This window comes from Pleurodeles waltl, chromosome 1_2 (genome assembly GCF_031143425.1).
Source record: "Pleurodeles waltl isolate 20211129_DDA chromosome 1_2, aPleWal1.hap1.20221129, whole genome shotgun sequence".
Lineage (NCBI taxonomy): Eukaryota > Metazoa > Chordata > Amphibia > Caudata > Salamandridae > Pleurodeles > Pleurodeles waltl.
The window spans coordinates 1,324,288,370-1,324,308,815 of NC_090437.1; the positions used below are offsets into that span (position 1 = coordinate 1,324,288,370).

General features: G+C 47.5%; 1 protein-coding gene across 1 annotated transcript in view; it reads right to left on the bottom strand.

The window, feature by feature from the left end:
* Window positions 1–20,446, bottom strand: part of LOC138251470 (long-chain-fatty-acid--CoA ligase ACSBG2-like) — a 174,909-nt gene that overhangs the window by 82,383 nt on the left and 72,080 nt on the right. Inside the window, exon 4 of the mRNA XM_069205652.1 lies at window positions 602–722. Coding sequence (XP_069061753.1) covers window positions 602–722 — 121 coding nt within the window. The remainder of the gene's footprint in view (window positions 1–601; window positions 723–20,446) is intronic.

The window sequence follows — 20,446 nt, forward strand, 5'->3', positions numbered from 1 at the left end:
CAGATCTGAGCCATATCTATAGGGCTACTAATATGGGTGGCACAACCAGTGCTTCAAGGCCCACTAGTAGCATTTGATTTACAGGCCCTGGACACTTGTAATGTACTTACTAAGGACTTACTAGTGAATTAAATGTGCCAATCATGGAAAGCCAATTACACATACACTTTACACAGGAGCACTTTCACTTTAGCACTGGTCAGCAGTGGTAAAGTGCCCATAATACCAAACACAGCAAAAACAGAGTCCAGCACACAGTCAAAACATGGGAAGCAGAGGCAAAAAATGCCAGGGGAGAGCACACCAAGGATGCCAGGTCTAACACAATGATTGAATGATTGAATGGAGTGCCTTAGTAGAGTGGTAGTTTTCCCACTTACATGAATAGCCCAAAAACACCTCCAGGATCTCTTTCATTTACAACGATTCTCAGATTATCGAGTTGTGGGCTTACAAACATGGCTGGATATTGCACGAGGAACCAACAGACTACAATATTAAAAGGGACATAGTCAGGAAGAGGCCTTTCGAGCTGCTGCATTCCCACTAAGGTCAACACAATATCCAAATCTGTATGGGAAGTAAGAATTAACAGGCTCACCTGCAGGATCTTCAGGAGCTGGGTATGGCCCTCCACAACAAGGATGTTGGCTTCACAGTTTTCTGCCACATACTGACACGCTTCTGCTGAGTTTGTGGTGTAAATTCCAACTGCCAAGCCACTGAAAGCAAATTAAATGGTTGATCTGTTATCTATATCCTTTATGTAGACAGGAAAACTGGTCCATTTGAATGTATCATTATTTAAGGATTCATTCAGTAGTCCTGCATCCTAAGAGCATAGGAAAAAAGTCCAGATATATTAATGGTAACAGCAAGGAAAACTAACCTCCGAGACAACAGCTGCTGCAGAGGCAGGAAAAGCTATTTTCTTGTTTGTAATTTAAACATAGATGTAGTACAATGAAAACATCTGCAACAGTGAGTCATATAGTTCATCTATGACATCTGGTGTCACTGTAGGTGCAGACAAAAACCAGCACACAAAAAAGTATCTGTAATCCCAGCATTGCAGGATATTATCAAATGTGTGACACTGATTGTAAAGCTTAGTGGAATCAGAGAGGAAGAACATGAGTGCCCCTAAACACATCTGATGGCACTGTAAGAGAAAGCAAAAATCAGTACATACAAATTTAACAAAATAACAATCATGGAGAGCTTTGGTAAATGTGCAGCTGTGACTACAAAGTCCAGTGGAAATAGATAGGAAGAATATGGGTGTCCCAAAAGACTGTGGCCTACATTATGACTTTTACGGTAAGTACCGGCTACCGCTGTGGCGACGGCCGCCAAAAGACCTTTGCCGCGGCTACCATCTGTCCGCCAAATAATAGCCACAGCCGGATTTCTGCCACAAGAAGGGCGGAAATCTGACTGTGGCCATGCTGGAGGATGGCATTAAGGTGGCCCCATCCTGTTCCCTGCCGGAAGACCCCTTGAATCCAGGTAAGTTGGGATTCTGACAGGGTAGGGGGGTGGGAGTTGTGTGTGTGTGTGTGAATGTGTGAGTGTGTGCATGAATGCAAATGTATGTGTAGTGCTGTTTGCGTGCATGTGCGAGAATGTATGTAAGTATGGATATGTGAATGCGTGTAAGTATGGATATGTCAATGTGTGTCTGCGTGTCAGAGTGAATGTGGTGCGGATGTGTGCATGAATGGATGGATGCATGTGTGTATGAATGTGTGTATGCCTGTGTGAGTGAGTGTGTGTGGTGCATGTCTGCGTGTGTGTGTAGGGAGTGAGGGATTAAAAGGGGGAGCGTGGATGGAGGGGGTGTCTGGGGAGTTTTTGGGAGGAGGGGGACTCCTGTCAGTGACAGGGAAGGACTTCCCTGTCACTGATAGGGCCTACTGCCATGGTTTTCGTGGCATTACGAACACCATGAAAACCATGGCGGTAGGCAGGGTCATAATGCCTGAGGCGGAACAATAGCGGCCGCCGGGCTGGAGAATCTTATCTCCAGCCCGGCGGCTGCTACCACTATGGCGGTCAGAGTGGTACATTGGCAGGTTGGATTCAGCCAACCCGCCAATGTCATAATGTGGCGGTATGTACTGCCAGCCTGTTGGCGGTACGACCACCACATTACCACCGAACGCCGGGGTCAAAATGACCTTGTGTATCTATTAATGTGATAGTACAGACATGCTGGCCAAGTAGCACCCTCTTTCTGTCCGTCATATCCCTTCCCAAGTAAGTCCTCACAGCCCAACATTTATCTTTAGGACACTGCACATTTTCGACAGACATATGAGCCAAACATTTTATTGTATTTAACCAAGTCCAGTGTCAAATCTCTCTTGGTCATGGCCACACATGTCAAGCCCAAACCTGCCCTTGCAAGAAATATCTTTGAGGTGCCTGCTCTTCCCACTAGATGCTTCTTCCTGAGAAGGTTGTACTTGGCAGTGTCATTAGGAGGCAAGGTCTGGGCTTGAAGCCTGAAACCCACATTTTCTATCCAGGAGTATTTTTACAATTATCATTTTTTTTTTTTTATTAGAATTTCATGATGAGAGACATATCCTATTCTTTGAATACATTTTCTTTTATTTTCACTTAGTTTGTCTTGGCATTATTATTAGATGATTACTAATTGATTGATGACTACAGTGAACAAAGGGTTGGTTTCTGCCATGGTCTAGTATCAGCAACAAAGGCAGGACTTGTGCGATCGGGTCCATGGAGGCAGGAGGAGTGAAAAGAAAAGAAGAAGGTAACTTCTGTGCCTATATCTGTTCCAAACCACCATTTCAGGTGTTGAGGTTTAGCTGCCACACTTAAGTCAGCAAGAAGGCACATCTTGATTGGGCCAGCTGGGAAAATGACTGTGGTCCCGCCGCCAGCCGCTTTGCCTGTGTAAAGTTTTGATGGTGACAGTGGTTTGCAGACAGACTTTCATTTATGGGCCCAGCAGAATCTAAATAGATCTACATCAGGCCCTGATGGGTAGCCAGTGGAGGTCCCTGAGGTGGGCAGAGATGTGTTCGTGGCGAGGGAGGTTGGGGATGAGACGTGCTGAAGCGTTCTGAATGCGCTGGAGTTTTTTCTGGAGCTTAGCCGTTGATCCTGCATAGAGGGTGTTGCCGTAGTCCAGTCTGCTGCTAACGCGGGTGTGGGTGTCCATTCTTCTGGTTTCCACGGGAGAACCAGCGGCTGCAGGGGGTACACCACCAGGGGGTTATGCAGCAGTTGCAGGTCTTATATGCCAACATGGCCACCACTGCAGGGGGGCTGGGTGACATGGCTACCATCATGTGTGAGCACACAACACAACAGCGGGCCCCTTCCACTAGCCAGTGTACTGACCAGTCTTATCCAAACTTCTCCAGGGTCAAAGACTCATTTGTATTGGGTACCCAACTCTTGGGAGAAGTTGCTTTTGATCATATTTTAGCTGAGAAAAATCAGAGAGCTTTTATGCTTATCACTAGGCCAATATGACACACCACGAATTAGTAATGGACCTTCCACACAGTTTCTGCTGCATTTCCTATTTGGTTGCAAATTTTAAAAGCCCTTGTCCCGAAAATGTTTAGTATCTTTTTAGGAAGACCCAATTGAGGAGATGCAGACTGGAACTACTATTTTTGCAGTCTCTGAGCTGTCCAGGTGTATGCCTGACAGTGGGATGCTTTTTAAAATTGGCTATCAGGCTTCATAGCAATCTAATATTTTAGGGTCTGAGTGATGCTTCAGGTTCACTGGGAATTTTGATTTGAGTCTTTCTTTATGTAATGTAATGTATTTAAAACATTTTCTTTATTAATGTCTGTTACTGATTTTAATGGACTCTTTTATCATTGTTATTAAATGAGCAAATACAGATTAATTTGAATTTGATTGGCAAAATAAATAAATTAATTCACCTTTATCCAAGAGTCGCCACCACATCACTGAGTATGGGAGCAGGTCCTAGGTTGGTAAGACCTACCAGTCAGGAGCCCAGCACAATTAGACACCCTCAAACAGAAGTACTCTGTTTTGTCCCCATTTAGTTCAAGTGAATGACCTCTTATCCAGTTTGCAACATCAAACATGAAACTAAGCAACATTTGCCTGGATTAGTTCAGTTCCCCAGCAAAAGATATTAGTGTATCATCAGCATATAATATCACTGCAAAATGATAAGTATAATAGCTTTTTGCAGTATTAATTATATAGATAGTGAAAAGTGTAGGACCCAAAATCACGCTCTGTGGCACACCACATGTCAACAACTTAGCATTACGATATAATATTTTTTAACTACACTGCCTGCGACCTGTTACTCAGAAAGGAAGCCAGAAACTTTAACACAAAATCACAAATACCAGTCTCCCTAAGCTGGTAAACTAGTTAAGGATGTGAGATGGCATCAAAAGCTGCCCTGATATCCAATGATGTCTGTGCAGCACAATCTCGACTATCGAGACTCATGTGGATGTTATCAGTGAGTACCAGCAGTGCCGCTTCAGTGTCAAGTAGAGGCCAGAATTCTGCCTGATGTGAGTTTAGAAGATGATTAGACTCGAAGTAGGAGAAACTTGACAGATGACACCCTTTTCAAGGATTTTTGCTGGATAGACGAGAAGAAAAATTGAATGATAACCATGGGATCACCAGTCTGCTTATTTAATAAAGGGACCAGCAAGGCTTCCTACATGGTCTGAGGTACATTTGCAGATGCCATTTATTTATAGAAGAAACACATTAAATGGGGAGCTAAAAGGTCTGTGGCCTGATTAAAGATAGAAGCAGTACAGACATCATCTGGTGATCCACATTTATTTGCACCCATAGGTTTTTAGCTCATCTTGGCTTGACATTCGCTTACAGAATAAAAATCCCCAAATCAGTCTTGAATGAATTCAGAAAAGAGGACACATAGGCCCTCATTATGACATTGGCGGTCTTTTCCGAAGACTGCCGTGGTGATGGCTGACAACAAACCGACATGGAGGTGGCAATCTGCCCGCCAGATTATGACACACAAACACAAAACCGCCAGAAAGCAGCCAAAACAACAATTCTGCGAGACTCCTCGGAGGAGAAAAACTGTCGGACCCACCACCCTCCATGCTACGCCATCAGTACATCACTCTCCAAATTATGGACCACGAATCACCACAGCAGACACTCAACGGCGGTCGGCCATTGGCGGTGCACGCAGCTGCAGTAGAATTGGGCACCCAACACCAACAGAAGCCAACATTGGGCAGATTGAAAAACCCACACCTGACACATATACACACACCATAGACACCCACCAACAGCACTATAAAACACACCCCCACACAACCCACAATCCTTTGCAAACACGAAATTCTAGCTACACCTTGCGAGCAAAAGATCATACAAGAACTGCACACACAACCCACAGCCAATTATTTACCTTTCACGCATCACACACCACACACCACACACCATACCCCAACACCTATCACATTCTTCATTGCACACACACTACACCCACCACACAACAGGCATGTCCCCACAGAAGAATCCCAGTTTCACAGATGAGGAGTTGCGGGTGATTGTGGAGGAAATCGTCTGGGTAGAGCCACAGCTGTTCGGTGCACAGGTCCATCAGATATCCATTGCCAGGAAGATGGAGCTATGGAAGAGGATCGTGGAAAGTGTGAACTTCTTGGGAACATGTCCTTGCACAAAGGACGACATTCGCAAGAGTTGGAATGAACTATGGGGGAAGGTGCGTGCTGTGGCCTCTAGGCACCAAATTGCCATCATGAAGACTGGCGGTGGACCCCCACCTCATCCCCCACAGTTCACAGTATGGGAGGAGAAAGTCTTGGCAATTCTGCATCCACAGGGCCTCACTGGAATCACTGGAGAGCTGGACACTGGTAAGTCACCATTGCTACCCTACCAACACCGATACCTGCATGGCATGTCACCCCCTCACCCTGATACCATTCAGTGGACACAGGCACAGGGGGCCTGGGCCAGTGGGAGGTTAGCTGTGTGCTCGAGGGAAGGCCCACCCCAGGAAACTGACTGCCCAGGAGCCACTCACTCATTTTCTGGGGGCCTACCAACAATCCCAGGACATGATGGGCCAGGTACTTACCATCTTTCTGGTGAATCAATCAATCAATCAATCAATTTGTTGAGCGTGCTACTCACCCAGAAGGATCTCAAGGCACTGGGGGGGTGCTACTGCTCGAAAGAGCCAGGTCTTGAGGTGCTTCCTGAAGGTCAGGAGGGCCTAGGTCATACGTAGGTTGGCGAGGAGGGAGTTCCAGGTTTTGGCGGTGAGGTGGGAGAATGATCTGCCGCCGGTTGTGGTACGGTGAATGCGGGGGACTGTTGCGAGGGCGAGGTTGGTGAAGCGGAGGTGGCGTGTTGGGTTGTGGAAGTTGAGTTGGTCGTTGAGGTAGGCCGGTCCGGTGTCGTGGAGAGCTCTGTGAGCGTGGATTAGGATTTTGAAGACGATCCTTTTGTTGATGGGTAGCCAGTGGAGGTCCCTGAGGTGGGCAGAGATGTGTTCGTGGCGAGGGAGGTTGGGGATGAGACGTGCTGAAGCGTTCTGAATGCGCTGGAGTTTTTTCTGGAGCTTAGCCGTTGTTCCTGCATAGAGGGTGTTGCCGTAGTCCAGTCTGCTGCTAACGCGGGTGTGGGTGTCCATTCTTCTGGTTTCCACGGGAGAACCAGCGGCTGCAGGGGGTACACCACCAGGGGGTTATGCAGCAGTTGCAGGTCTTATATGCCAACATGGCCACCACTGCAGGGGGGCTGGGTGACATGGCTACCATCATGTGTGAGCACACAACACAACAGCGGGCCCCTTCCAAGCCAGTGTACTGACCAGCCCTCCACATCTGCTGCAGCTAGTGGACAGGAGGACCTGCCACAGAACTCACAGTCCAGCAGCACCCCTCACTCTGCAGCATAAGAACCACCCCGTAAACGTCCCTGCGAACCAGACAGACACCAGAGACTGTTGCCAAGACCCAAACCACTACCAGGAAATGAGCCCCTCATGAATGTCTCCCTTGCATGCCACTGAGACACCTTGTTCACTTTGGAATGCCATTGCAACTTTTCCTATTGCCCCATGGACACTGTACCTGTGCAACAAATGAACTGGGCCACTAAACAGACGTTTTCGCCCACCATCACCCCACCCTATTACACTATACCATTCTTTTTGTCACTACAATAAACACCCTTGAATACAGCTGACGTTTCTGTGCTTTATCGTACAACAATATGCAATGTTTCAAACTGTATTATCCTATGGTAATGTCCTGTAATGTGTGAATTCATCAAACAAATGTGTCTGTGGTCATCACATCAGTACACAGTTGTGACCACACCAACATCTGCAAAAAGGGAAAGCATAAGTGACTGTAAATTGAGGAGTAAAGCAGCCGCACAGCACTTACCTGTAATGGAGGTATGAACAGTAGTACAGTGTTTCTTGAGTGTCAGTGGAAGTGCTGCTGTACCATATGTGTCCTGTTGTCCACCTCCTCCTCCTCTTCCTCCTCACTGTCTTCAGTGTCCTCTACAGCCACAGGTGCATTGCCTTCCCCCCTCCTCCTGCAGGTAGGGCACATGGTGTCTGAGTGCCAAATTGTGGAGCATGCAGCAAGCCACCACTATCCGGCAGACCTTCTTAGGGCATAGTTTAGGGATCCACCAGTTACATGGAGGCACCAGAACCTGGCTTTCAGTAGGCCAAATATACGTTCAATAACCCACCTGGTACGCTCATGTGCCCCATCTGCCCCTGTCCTTGGATTTCTGACTGTTGTCAACAGCTGGGACAGGTTTGGGTATCTGGAATCACCTGGAAATAGTGAGAGACAGACATTACACATGTACAATGGCACAGAGTACAACTTCAGGTGGCCTACATTAACATACATTGGGTGAAGTCTCAAGCTCATCTATGAGCCACATTCTCTCCCTCTGTAGTCGTGCCATCACCTGTGGGACACTGCTATTCCTGAACACATAGGCATCATGCACAGATCCAGGAAACTTGGCAGTGATGTGGGAGATGTAGCGATCAGCAGGACACCACATCAGGACATTTATGGAGTGGTAACTATTCCTGTAGATCTGCTCATTTGTCCTGGGAGAGAACAAGGCAATATGGGTCTCTTCAATGGCCCCAATCACATATGGTATGTGCCCCATGGCGTAGAATCCAGCCTTCACAGTGGGCAAATCTCCACTCTTGGGAATTGAGATGTAGTTGCCCATGTGTTTTAGCAAGGCAGCCAAAACTCTTCCAAGCACAATCAAAAATATTGGCTGTGACAATCCTGCAGCCAAGTCCACAGTCACCTGGAAGGAGCCACTGGAGCACTGACAGTACCTGTACTGCAGGTGCTATTGCTGTAGTGCTACGGATAGCAGGAATCAGATCTGGCTCCAATTGTTGACACAGCTCAGTAATTGTGGCCCTGTCCAGATGATAGTTGATAATGATCAAGTGTAGCCAAGTGAACTTGGGGGGTCTGTTCACAGGTGCTTACCTCCTCCTCTGCAGTAGTAGGTATCTAAGTAAACCAAATATGAGACGTGTGTGACTACAGGAAGCTTGGACCCACAAAATAACAGTACACTGAGTATGTAACAATGTAGCAGACTGAAATTGTCATGGTGTGTACCATCGATACCTATGACGCAAATTAAATTGTCCGCCATGAGTACCAGCATTGAGAATTGACAACCATCGGTATGCAGGGACAAGTGCAAGTGACCTCAATCCGCTGGCATTTGGCATCATGGCAGAAGGCATTCTGCACCGCCGTGCAACTCCTCATTGGTTAACATGGAGGTCTATGGAGCACATGAACCAATGATGATCAACGCCGGCTGGGACGGTGTTCACCGCCGCGGACGTGACCACCGTTTTCTCTGTGCCACTTCACTTGATTCCTGACTCTAGAGATCAACACCTCCACTGTGTGTGCTGCTGTGTCCTGTGTCTGGAAACTGTGATGGCCCGTGCTACAGGGGAAAGGGCCCCAGCTTTCACATTGGAGGAGTTGGAGAATCTTGTGGATTGGGTCCTACCCTTGTATGGGCCTACAGACCAACAGGTGAGTATCTTTGGGGTACATTGGATATGACTTGGCTGTATGCAGATGTATGTGTGTTCTGGCAGTGTGTCATTTGGGAAGTGTATATTTGCTGCATGCAATGTGTATGCAGAGGTACGGGTCATGTGTGGGCTTTATGTGGGATATATGCAGTATGTAAGCCATTTCTGTTACAGACTGGAGTATTGAGTTCATGGTTGCCTTCTGTCTGTGCTCCCTATGCAGGTCAGCGACCATGAGAAGATAGGGTTGTGGCATGCAATCGCCAAGGACGTGCGGACCCAGGGGTCCATAGCCGGCGGAGCATCCACTACAGGACTGGTGGGAGGACCTGATCCGCTGGGCCCGGAAGACCGCGGAGGCCCAGCTGGGGATGGCCTCCCAATGAGGAAGGCATGCCTGTCAGATCCTGACCCCACTAATGGCCCACATACTGACAGTGGCCAATCTGGAGTTGGATGGGGGCTTGAAGGCAGCACGGCAGCCACAAGGGGGTGAGTACAACCTGTGTGGTATTCTTTTTTGTTCCTTGCCATGGTGTTTGGCTGCAAGGTTCTAGTCAGTTGATGCCCCAATATGCCAGTTTAGCTATTGTGGGGTCCTGCTTAGCAATGTAGAGTGGTATGTTAATTTGGTATTGTCAAGTAGCTGGCATACCATGGCGGACATGGCTTAGTGAGTCCCAGTAGGTGTGCAGATGGGAGTGTTTGGGTTCTGCTCCCAGGTATTGGTTTGTCATTGTTGTTCATAATACACAGTGTTAGTCCAAGTGGGTGTTGTGATGTGTATGCCATATGTGCTGTTGTTGCTGTAATTGACCTGGTGTTCCCTTTTAATTCTCCCCCACCATCTCTCCTTTTCCCATCCTGTCTTTGTGTGCATTAGCATCACCTAGCGAAGGAGCAGGGGCACCAACGAGTAGCCGAGCTGCAGTCCACCGGACCAAGTAGGCAGAGTCCACTGACGCCGAGGGGACCAGTGTGTTGGAGGGCGAGCATCACGGGGGAGCCAGGAGCTATGACATCTGACTCAGATTCCTCCTCTGATGGAAGCTCCCTGGTTGTGGCGAACCCCTCTGGGACCACTCCAGCTACATCGTCTTCTGCCACCCCATACCAGCACCGTCCTCCCAGTTGCCCGTGCCCACTCACACAGGCAGGAGGGCGTCTCCTTTGCCCCAGGCACCTCAGGCCCTGCTCAGTAAGCCCGGCTCTCCTCAGTGAGGAGGCTATTTACCTCCAGAGAGCCATCTCTGTAGGGCAGTCAACCATGGTGAATGCCATTCAGGGGCTGGCAACCCAGATGCAGCAATATAATGCCTAACTGGAGGGCATTCACGGTTGCTTGGCTGCCCTATGGAGAGTGTTTCAGTCTCTGGCCTCCTCTTTGACAGCAGCCAGTATTCCTGGTTCTTCCGTCCCCCCTCCAACTACCTGTTCCCAAGCCCAAAGCCCTCTCCCCCCACCCATCCCATGCATACAGTCAGACCAGCAACAGACAGGACTCACACAGACCAGCACATGCACCACACTTCACTCCACAAGCACACACACAGCCAACACACAGAAGCACACACAACAGCCACTGCCTCCACTGCCTCCACTGTCTCCCCTTCTCCCTCACAGTCATATCAACACTCACACTTGCAAGCACTGCATCTTCAGTCCCAGATCCTGCCACCTGCACAGCCTTGCCCACAGTCACCACAACAGCAGACACGCAGACTAGCAGCCCATTCACCACATGCACAGTCAGCACCATCACAACCTCATGCAGCACACCCACCTCACTTGCAGCTACCACCACAACATACATACACATATCCTGTTTGTCCTCTCCCATCCTGTCTGCCTCCTTCCAAAAACACATAAATGCTCCACCTCAGAAACTCAACAGCCATCCACCTCACACACGTACACTGGCCATGCACCTGCAACCCAGTACAGCACATCTACTCCTACAACCACTACCTCTACCACTAAGGGGCACAAGTGCAGCACTCCGGCCCCACACTCCAAACAGACACCTCTGCCCCCTAAGCAACAGAGCAAGGACCCGCCCCCTCCCAAACCCAAGTCCAAGGACCCCCACTCCCAAGAACCCCCCCACTTCCCCTACCCCCTGAGGTGGCTGCCTACCATCACCATGATGCCCCCTGCCCGGTGGAGTGACTTGGGCTGTTGGGAGTCAAGTTGGATCTTAGACGTTTCCCTGTGGCTTTCTGTAGACATTGGACTGGCCAATGACCCTTTCTGTAAATATATTGAATTATTTTTATTGAGGTTGCTGTTCCCACCGAAGTACAGTGGTTGGACCAAAGGTATGTGTCCTGGCTTTCTTTGCTCCTGGCTTATGTTGTTGTAGGATTTCTCGGTGTGTGGTATGTGTGTATGGTGTGTGTTGTGCATGTGGGTGTGTCACTCTTCCCTCCCTCCCTTGTGTGCTAGGCGGCTGTACTCACCGTCATTGTCTTTGTTGCTGCTCCTGTACTGCCATCGTTTGGTACAGCATCACCTTGGCTTCCAGTTCGGGTTCCATGGTGGCCGGTGACTCCTCTGTGCCCCTGGAGGTGAGTGTCTCCTTCCTCGTTTCCGCCAGGCATTTGGTAGCAGTGGTCCTGCCCCGGAAATGTCCTGCTATGTCGTAATACAGTGGGCGATGAACGGTGTTCCTCCAGCCTGAAGATGGCAACCGCCGTGGTCAGTGAACGGACCGCACTGGCGGTTTTGGTGGTACATTGGCTGCAAATGGGAGGGATCACCGCAATGGTCATAATTTGGCGGTCTTCACCGCTAGCCTGGCGACGGAGCTACTGCCATCGCCAGCGTGGTGGTCAGCTGACTGCCACTGTCATAATGAGGGCCATAGATTGCATTTTTTTCCAAAGAGTTATGAATTATAGATGTTTTCTCATCCAAAGAAGAAAGAAATAGATTTATGGACCTTTGTAGAAGAGTCTCTGATGGTATTGTGCCAGTAGAAGAGATTAGTATTTTACATTCTTAATTACATCTTTCCACTGATTATCCACAGATTGAATAGAGCTGGCATAATAATTAGTTTTTCAGACCTTCACAGTCAGAACACAATTAGCTAAAGATACAATATTATGCCTTTAAATGTTGCTACACAAATTCTGTTTTCAGACCCAAGCTGCATTATCTGTGTCCAGTTTGTGGAGATCTCCATCCTGGAGGGAGGTATCCATCTACTGCAGCAAACAGAAAATTATATACAGAAACAGGAAATTGAGACATTAATTTGCAACAGCATAATCCTCTAAAATTCTGCAGCTCTTTTATTACTAGACTCACCCCAAATGGGTGACTAACATAAAGAGCTATTCATTACCACTCTTATCAGAGGAAGACTTGAAGATTATTTATGAAGAAGTCTTGAAAAATTTCCCTCAGCTTTATCAGGGTCCAGCAATACTGAATGGGCCCAGATATGAAAAGATATCACCACACTGTAGTACTGAAGAAATGCGTGCCACAAGAGCTGAGAGGACCTGAAGACATGGGATGTACTCATTCACTGCTTTGCATACTGAGACTAGTGCACAGAATGATCCTGCAATCAGTCTTTCAGACTCTCCATGCTAGGCAGGAGCTATTTGAGCAGCGGAATGGTGGTGAGTGTGATATGTGTCTAATAACCTAATTGTATATATGTCCCACATGTGCAGTCCTGTCATCTGCTGCACCTGGCTGTCTTTTATTGGCATGACCCGCATTTTAGTTTCCCAGTGGCACAAAAACTTGGAATAGAACCTAAATCCAGTATTTTTTCACCTTATCAGTACTAACATTAAACAGTAAATGTATGAAGAAAGCACTTTACAAATTTGTTCTAGTGCTATCCAGTGATTTCTGACTGATATGCAAGGTAAACAAAGGGAGCAGGAGCATGTTAATAAAAAAATAAATTCAGTGAAAATGTTGAAAAATTGAATGTTACTATTGGAGAACATCAAATAATATGATATAATTATTGATTAACCCTTTAACTGCTTCATCCCCCTTGCTGATTCCTTTTTAGCTATTTGAGGAAGTTAGCGCTTAGAGCTCTATGACTTTTTTCCACAAGGGGTATCGCACCAAATGTGAATCCTATTTTCCCAACATCCCAGGAATTCTAAAGTTGCCCAGGGTTTGTGAATTGCCTTGGAAAGGACCGAGAAAATTGACAAAATATAGCTAAATTTTGAGTTTTTTGGGAAAAATATGAAAAAAGTGCTTTCGATAAGAGTGTCTGTTTTTTCCCTAAAAAAGGCATCAATGAACGGCTTGCTGTACTTAAGTCACCATTTTCCTAACTTTTGGAATTTGAAGACCTGAATAAAAAAATCTAATGATTTGCCAACTGTGAGAAAGTAGCCTCTTTCTAGCCTTGTTACCCCCACTTTTGGCCTGTTTGTGAGTGTATGTCAGGGTGTTTGTCACTGTTTTCACTGTCTCACTGGGATCCTGATAGCCAGGGCCCAGTGCTCATAGTGAAAACCCTATGTTTTCAGTATGTTTGTTATGTGTCACTGGGACCCTGCTAGTCAGGACCCCAGTGCTCATAAGTTTGTGGCCTATATGTATGTGTTCCCTGTGTAGTGCCTAACTGTCTCACTGAGGCTCTGCTAATCAGAACCTCAGTGGTTATGCTCTCTCATTTCTTTCAAATTGTCACTAACAGGCTAGTGACCAATTTTACCAATTTACATTGGCTTACTGGAACACCCTTATAATTCCCTAGTATATGGTACTAAGGTACCCAGGGTATTGGGGTTCCAGGAGATGCCTATGGGCTGCAGCATTTCTTTTGCCACCCATAGGGAGCTCTGACAATTCTTACACAGGCCTGCCACTGCAGCCTGAGTGAAATAACGTCCACGTTATTTCACAGCCATTTTACACTGCACTTAAGTAACTTATAAGTCACCTATATGTCTAACCTTTACCTGGTAGAGGTTAGGTGCAAAGTTACTTAGTGTGAGGGCACCCTGGCACTAGCCAAGGTGCCCCCACATTGTTCAGAGCCAATTCCCTGAACTTTGTGAGTGCGGGGACACCATTACACGCGTGCACTACATATAGGTCACTACCTATATGTAGCTTCACAATGGTAACTCCGAATATGGCCATGTAACATGTCTATGATCATGGAATTGCCCCCTCTATGCCATCCTGGCATAGTTGGCACAATCCCATGATCCCAGTGGTCTGTAGCACAGACCCTGGTACTGCCAAACTGCCCTTCCTGGGGTTTCACTGCAGCTGCTGCTGCTGCCAACCCCTCAGACAGGCATCTGCCCTCCTGGGGTCCAGCCAGGCCTGGCCCAGGATGGCAGAACAAAGAACTTCCTCTGAGAGAGGGTGTGACACCCTCTCCCTTTGGAAAATGGTGTGAAGGCAGGGGAGGAGTAGCCTCCCCCAGCCTCTGGAAATGCTTTGTTGGGCACAGATGTGCCCAATTCTGCATAAGCCAGTCTACACCGGTTCAGGGGACCCCTTAGCCCTGCTCTGGCGCGAAACTGGACAAAGGAAAGGGGAGTGACCACTCCCCTGACCTGCACCTCCCCTGGGAGGTGTCCAGAGCTCCTCCAGTGTGCTCCAGACCTCTGCCATCTTGGAAACAGAGGTGCTGCTGGCACACTGGACTGCTCTGAGTGGCCAGTGCCACCAGGTGACATCAGAGACTCCTTCTGATAGGCTCCTTCAGGTGTTGCTAGCCTATCCTCTCTCCTAGGTAGCCAAAACCTCTTTTCTGGCTATTTAGGGTCTCTGTCTCTGGGGAAACTTTAGATAACGAATGCAAGAGCTCATCCGAGTTCCTCTGCATCTCTCTCTTCACCTTCTGCCAAGGAATCGACTGCTGACCGCGCTGGAAGCCTGCAAACCTGCAACATAGTAGCAAAGACGACTACTGCAACTCTGTAACGCTGATCCTGCCGCCTTCTCGACTGTTTTCCTGCTTGTGCATGCTGTGGGGGTAGCCTGCCTCCTCTCTGCACCAGAAGCTCCGAAGAAATCTCCCGTGGGTCGACGGAATCTTCCCCCTGCAACCGCAGGCACCAAAAAGCTGCATTACCGGTCCCTTGGGTCTCCTCTCAGCACGACGAGCGAGGTCCCTCGAATCCAGCGACTCTGTCCAAGTTACCCCCACAGTCCAGTGACTCTTCAGTCCAAGTTTGGTGGAGGTAAGTCCTTGCCTCACCTCGCTGGGCTGCATTGCTGGGAACCGCGACTTTTGCAGCTACTCCGGCCCCTGTGCACTTCCGGCGGAAATCCTTCATGCACAGCCAAGCCTGGGTCCACGGCACTCTAACCTGCATTGCACGACTTTCTAAGTTGGTCTCCGGCGACGTGGGACTCCTTTGTGTAACTTCGGGTGAGCACCGTTTCACGCATCCTCGTAGTGCCTGTTTCTGGCACTTCTCCAGGTGCTACCTGCTGCTGAGAGGGCTCCTTGTCTTGCTCGACGTCCCCTCTCTCTCCTGGTCCAATTTGCGACCTCCTGGTCCCTCCAGGGCCACAGCAGCGTCCAAAAACGCTAACCGCACGATTTGCAGCTAGCAAGGCTTGTTGGCGTTCTTTCGGCGGGAAAACACTTCTGCACGACTTTCCACGGCGAGAGGGATCCGTCCACCAAAGGGGAAGTCTCTAGCCCTTTTCGTTCCTGCAGAAACCTCAGCTTCTTCTGTCCAGTAGAAGCTTCTTTGCACCCGCAGCTGGCATTTCCTGGGCATCTGCCCATCTCCGACTTGCTTGTGACTTTTGGACTTGGTCCCCTTGTTCCACAGGTACCCTAGATTGGAAATCCACAGTTGTTGCATTGTTGGTTTGTGACTTTCCTGCATTATTCCTCTAACACGACTTCTTTGTCCTTAGGGGAACTTTAGTGCACTTTGCACTCACTTTTCAGGGTCTTGGGGAGGGTTATTTTTCTAACTCTCACTATTTTCTAATAGTCCCAGCGACCCTCTACAAGGTCACATAGGTTTGGGGTCCATTCGTGGTTCGCATTCCACTTTTGGAGTATACGGTTTGTGTTGCCCCTATCCCTATGTTCCCCCATTGCATCCTATTGTAACTATACATTGTTTGCACTGTTTTCTAAGACTATACTGCATATTTTTGCTATTGTGTATATATATCTTGTGTATATTTCCCATCCTCTCACTGAGGGTACACTCTAAGATACTTTGGCATATTGTCATAAAAATAAAGTACCTGTGCAGCGGTGGGATAAGTGCTTTGAGACTACTTACCACTCTTGTCATTGTACTTTTCATAAGAGAAAAATATACAAAACAAGGTCAGTGTATATACACATAGCCAAAAAGTTTTGCATTTCCTCTTTTCACTCTTTTCTAAGTGCTGAAAAGTACTTCTAACTTTCTAAAAAGTTCTAAAAAGTTTTTAAAGTTTTTTTCTCTGTCTTTCTAAAAGCTCTGACAAACTTTTTATCTTTTAACTATCACTTTAACTCTCTCTAAAAATGTCTGGCACAGGCCAAAATGTTGATCTGTCCAAACTTGCATATGATCACCTTAGCTGGAAAGGAGCAAGGAATCTCTGCATAGAGAGAGGTTTGAGTGTAGGGAAGAATCCTTCCTTAGAACTGTTAATTAACATGCTTAGAGTAAAGGATAAGGCCATAAGTGCCCAATCTGGTGAAAAAGTAGCTAATGGTTCTCAATCTGATCCAGGGACTCCCCCAGGAAAAGATTCAGGAAAGAAACTTCCTAGCCTGCCCATTACTAGACAGTCTAGCATAGTTGGTAATGATGATGAGCCACACCAGATAAATAGTGTTGTCTCACATCATAGCAAAAGCATTTATTCTCACCATACTGGTAGTGATGTTTCTGTTAGCCAAGCTGTTAGGGTGGCTTCTGTAAGGGACAGGTCTCCTTCTGTCCATTCTCACCATACTTCTGTTTCAAGGCATGTCCCTCCCACCCACCCTGATGACAGATTGTTAGAAAGGGAGCTCAATAGATTGAGAGTGGAACAAACCAGACTGAAGCTCAAGAAGTAACAGCTGGATTTGGATAGACAGACTTTAGAAGTAGAGAAGGAGAGACAGAAGTTGGGTTTAGAAACCCATGGTGGCAGCAGCAGTATTCCCCATAGTCATCCTGCAAAAGAGCATGATTCCAGGAATCTGCATAAGATAGTTCCCCCTTATAAGGAGGGGGATGACATTAACAAGTGTTTTGCTGCACTTGAGAGGGCCTGTGTTGTACAGGATGTCCCTCAAAGGCAGTGGGCTGCTATCCTATGGCTATCATTTAGTGGAAAGGGTAGGGATAGACTCCTTACTGTGAAAGAAAGTGATGCCAATAATTTTACAGTTCTTAAGAATGCACTCCTGGATGGTTATGGCTTAACCACTGAACAATACAGGATAACGTTCAGAGAGACCAAAAAGGAGTCTTCACAAGATTGGGTTGATTTCATTGACCATTCAGTGAAGGCCTTGGAGGGGTGGTTACATGGCAGTAAAGTTACTGATTATGAAAGCCTGTATAACACAATCCTGAGAGAGCATATACTTAATAATTGTGTGTCTGATTTGTTGCACCAGTACCTGGAAGACTCTGATCTGACCTCTCCCCAAGAATTGGGAAAGAAGGCAGACAAATGGGTCAGAACAAGGGTGAACAGAAAAGTTCATACAGGGGGTGACAAAGATGGCAATAAGAAGAAAGATGGTGAACAATCTCAAGATAAGCATGGGGATAAGGGTAAAACCAAAGATCCCACTTCAAATCTTAAACACTCTTCAGAGGGTGGGGATAAAACTAATTCTTCCTCTTCTTCTCAACCCACACACATTAAAAAGCCTTGGTGCTTTGTGTGTAAAAACAGAGGCCATAGGCCAGGGGATAAGTCCTGTCCAGGTAAACCCCCTGAGCCTACCACCACTAATACATCAAGCTCTAGTGCCCCTAGCAGTAGTGGTACTAGTGGTGGGACTGCTGGCAACAGTCAAGCAAAGGGTGTAGTTGGGTTCACTTATGGGTCCATAATAGAAACTGGGGTAGTCAGTCCCAAGACAGTTTCTGTCACACCTAGTGGCATTGGCCTTGCCACACTGGCTGCTTGTCCCCTTACAATGGATAAGTACAAGCAGACAGTTTCAATAAACGGTGTTGAGGCCTTGGCCTAGAGGGACACAGGTGCCAGTATCACTTTGGTGACTGAAAACCTAGTGCACCCTGATCAACACATCATTGGACAACAGTATAAGATTATTGATGTCCATAACTCCACTAAGTTTCTTCCCTTAGCTATAATTCAGTTTAGTTGGGGTGGAGTTACTGGCCCTAAGCAGGTGGTGGTATCACCTAGCTTACCTGTAGACTGTCTCTTAGGTAATGACCTAGAGGCCTCAGGTTGGGCTGATGTAGAGTTTTATGCCCATGCAGCCATGCTGGGCATCCCTGAGGAATTGTTCCCTCTCATTTCTACTGAAATGAAAAAGCAAAGGAGAGAAGGCCTGAAAACTCAGGATCCCTCTCCATCAACAGGTACAAAGGGTACCACAGTATCCCCTAACCACCCTACCATTCAGGATAGCATTCCTGTGGTGGGAGAAACCTCTCCTGGGGTGGCACCTGTTCCAAGGGAATCATCAGCTGGCAAAGCTGGACTCCCTGAGGTAGAAGTACCTCTCTGTGGGATAACTAACATTGGTGAGAAAAAGAACACCATTTTAGTTAACATGGAGCATCCCTCCAACCCTCCCAGAGAAACTTTAGTGCAGAAACCCTGCACTGCCTCACAACACTTAGGACAGCATCCCTGCCCTAGTGTGGAGCTCATAGGACAGCATCCCTGCCCTGCTCCAACTCAAGAGAAACAGCATCCCTGTTCTCTCTTCCAGCCATATGGACAAAGTTTTTGCCCAGCTATGGTTTTTCTGAGACAGCATCCCTGTCTGGCATTTCCATCACTACAAATAGGTTCAGTGGACAATTCCCACTGCTCTAAACTAAAACTTACTGATAGAAACTCTGAAAATACATCTTCACATTGTTGCTTAGCTAAAAAACTTCAAACAGGGTGGTTTACATCCCCACAGGGAAGTAACCATATAGTGGATGATAAAGGGAGTAACCAGTCTATTGCAGAGCTACTCTCTACTTATCACCACTTAGACAATAAAGTCTCAACTGGCCAAGGTTAGCCTTATTGTCCTTCGTTTGGGGGGGGGGGGTTGTGTGAGAAAGTAGCCTCTTTCTAGCCTTGTTACCCCCACTTTTGGCCTGTTTGTGAGTGTATGTCAGGGTGTTTTCACTGTCTCACTGGGATCCTGATAGCCAGGGCCCAGTGCTCATAGTGAAAACCCTATGTTTTCAGTATGTTTGTTATGTGTCACTGGGACCCTGCTAGTCAGGACCCCAGTGCTCATAAGTTTGTGGCCTATATGTATGTGTTCCCTGTGTAGTGCCTGTCTCACTGAGGCTCTGCTAATCAGAACCTCAGTGGTTATGCTCTCTCATTTCTTTCAAATTGTCACTAACAGGCTAGTGACCAATTTTACCAATTTACATTGGCTTACTGGAACACCCTTATAATTCCCTAGTATATGGTACTAAGGTACCCAGGGTATTGGGGTTCCAGGAGATCCCTATGGGCTGCAGCATTTCTTTTGCCACCCATAGGGAGCTCTGACAATTCTTACACAGGCCTGCCACTGCAGCCTGAGTGAAATAACGTCCACGTTATTTCACAGCCATTTTACACTGCACTTAAGTAACTTATAAGTCACCTATATGTCTAACCTTTACCTGGTAGAGGTTAGGTGCAAAGTTACTTAGTGTGAGGGCACCCTGGCACTAGCCAAGGTGCCCCCACATTGTTCAGAGCCAATTCCCTGAACTTTGTGAGTGTGGGGACACCATTACACGCGTGCACTACATATAGGTCACTACCTATATGTAGCTTCACAATGGTAACTCCGAATATGGCCATGTAACATGTCTATGATCATGGAATTGCCCCCTCTATGCCATCCTGGCATAGTTGGCACAATCCCATGATCCCAGTGGTCTGTAGCACAGACCCTGGTACTGCCAAACTGCCCTTCCTGGGGTTTCACTGCAGCTGCTGCTGCTGCCAACCCCTCAGACAGGCATCTGCCCTCCTGGGGTCCAGCCAGGCCTGGCCCAGGATGGCAGAACAAAGAACTTCCTCTGAGAGAGGGTGTGACACCCTCTCCCTTTGGAAAATGGTGTGAAGGCAGGGGAGGAGTAGCCTCCCCCAGCCTCTGGAAATGCTTTGTTGGGCACAGATGTGCCCAATTCTGCATAAGCCAGT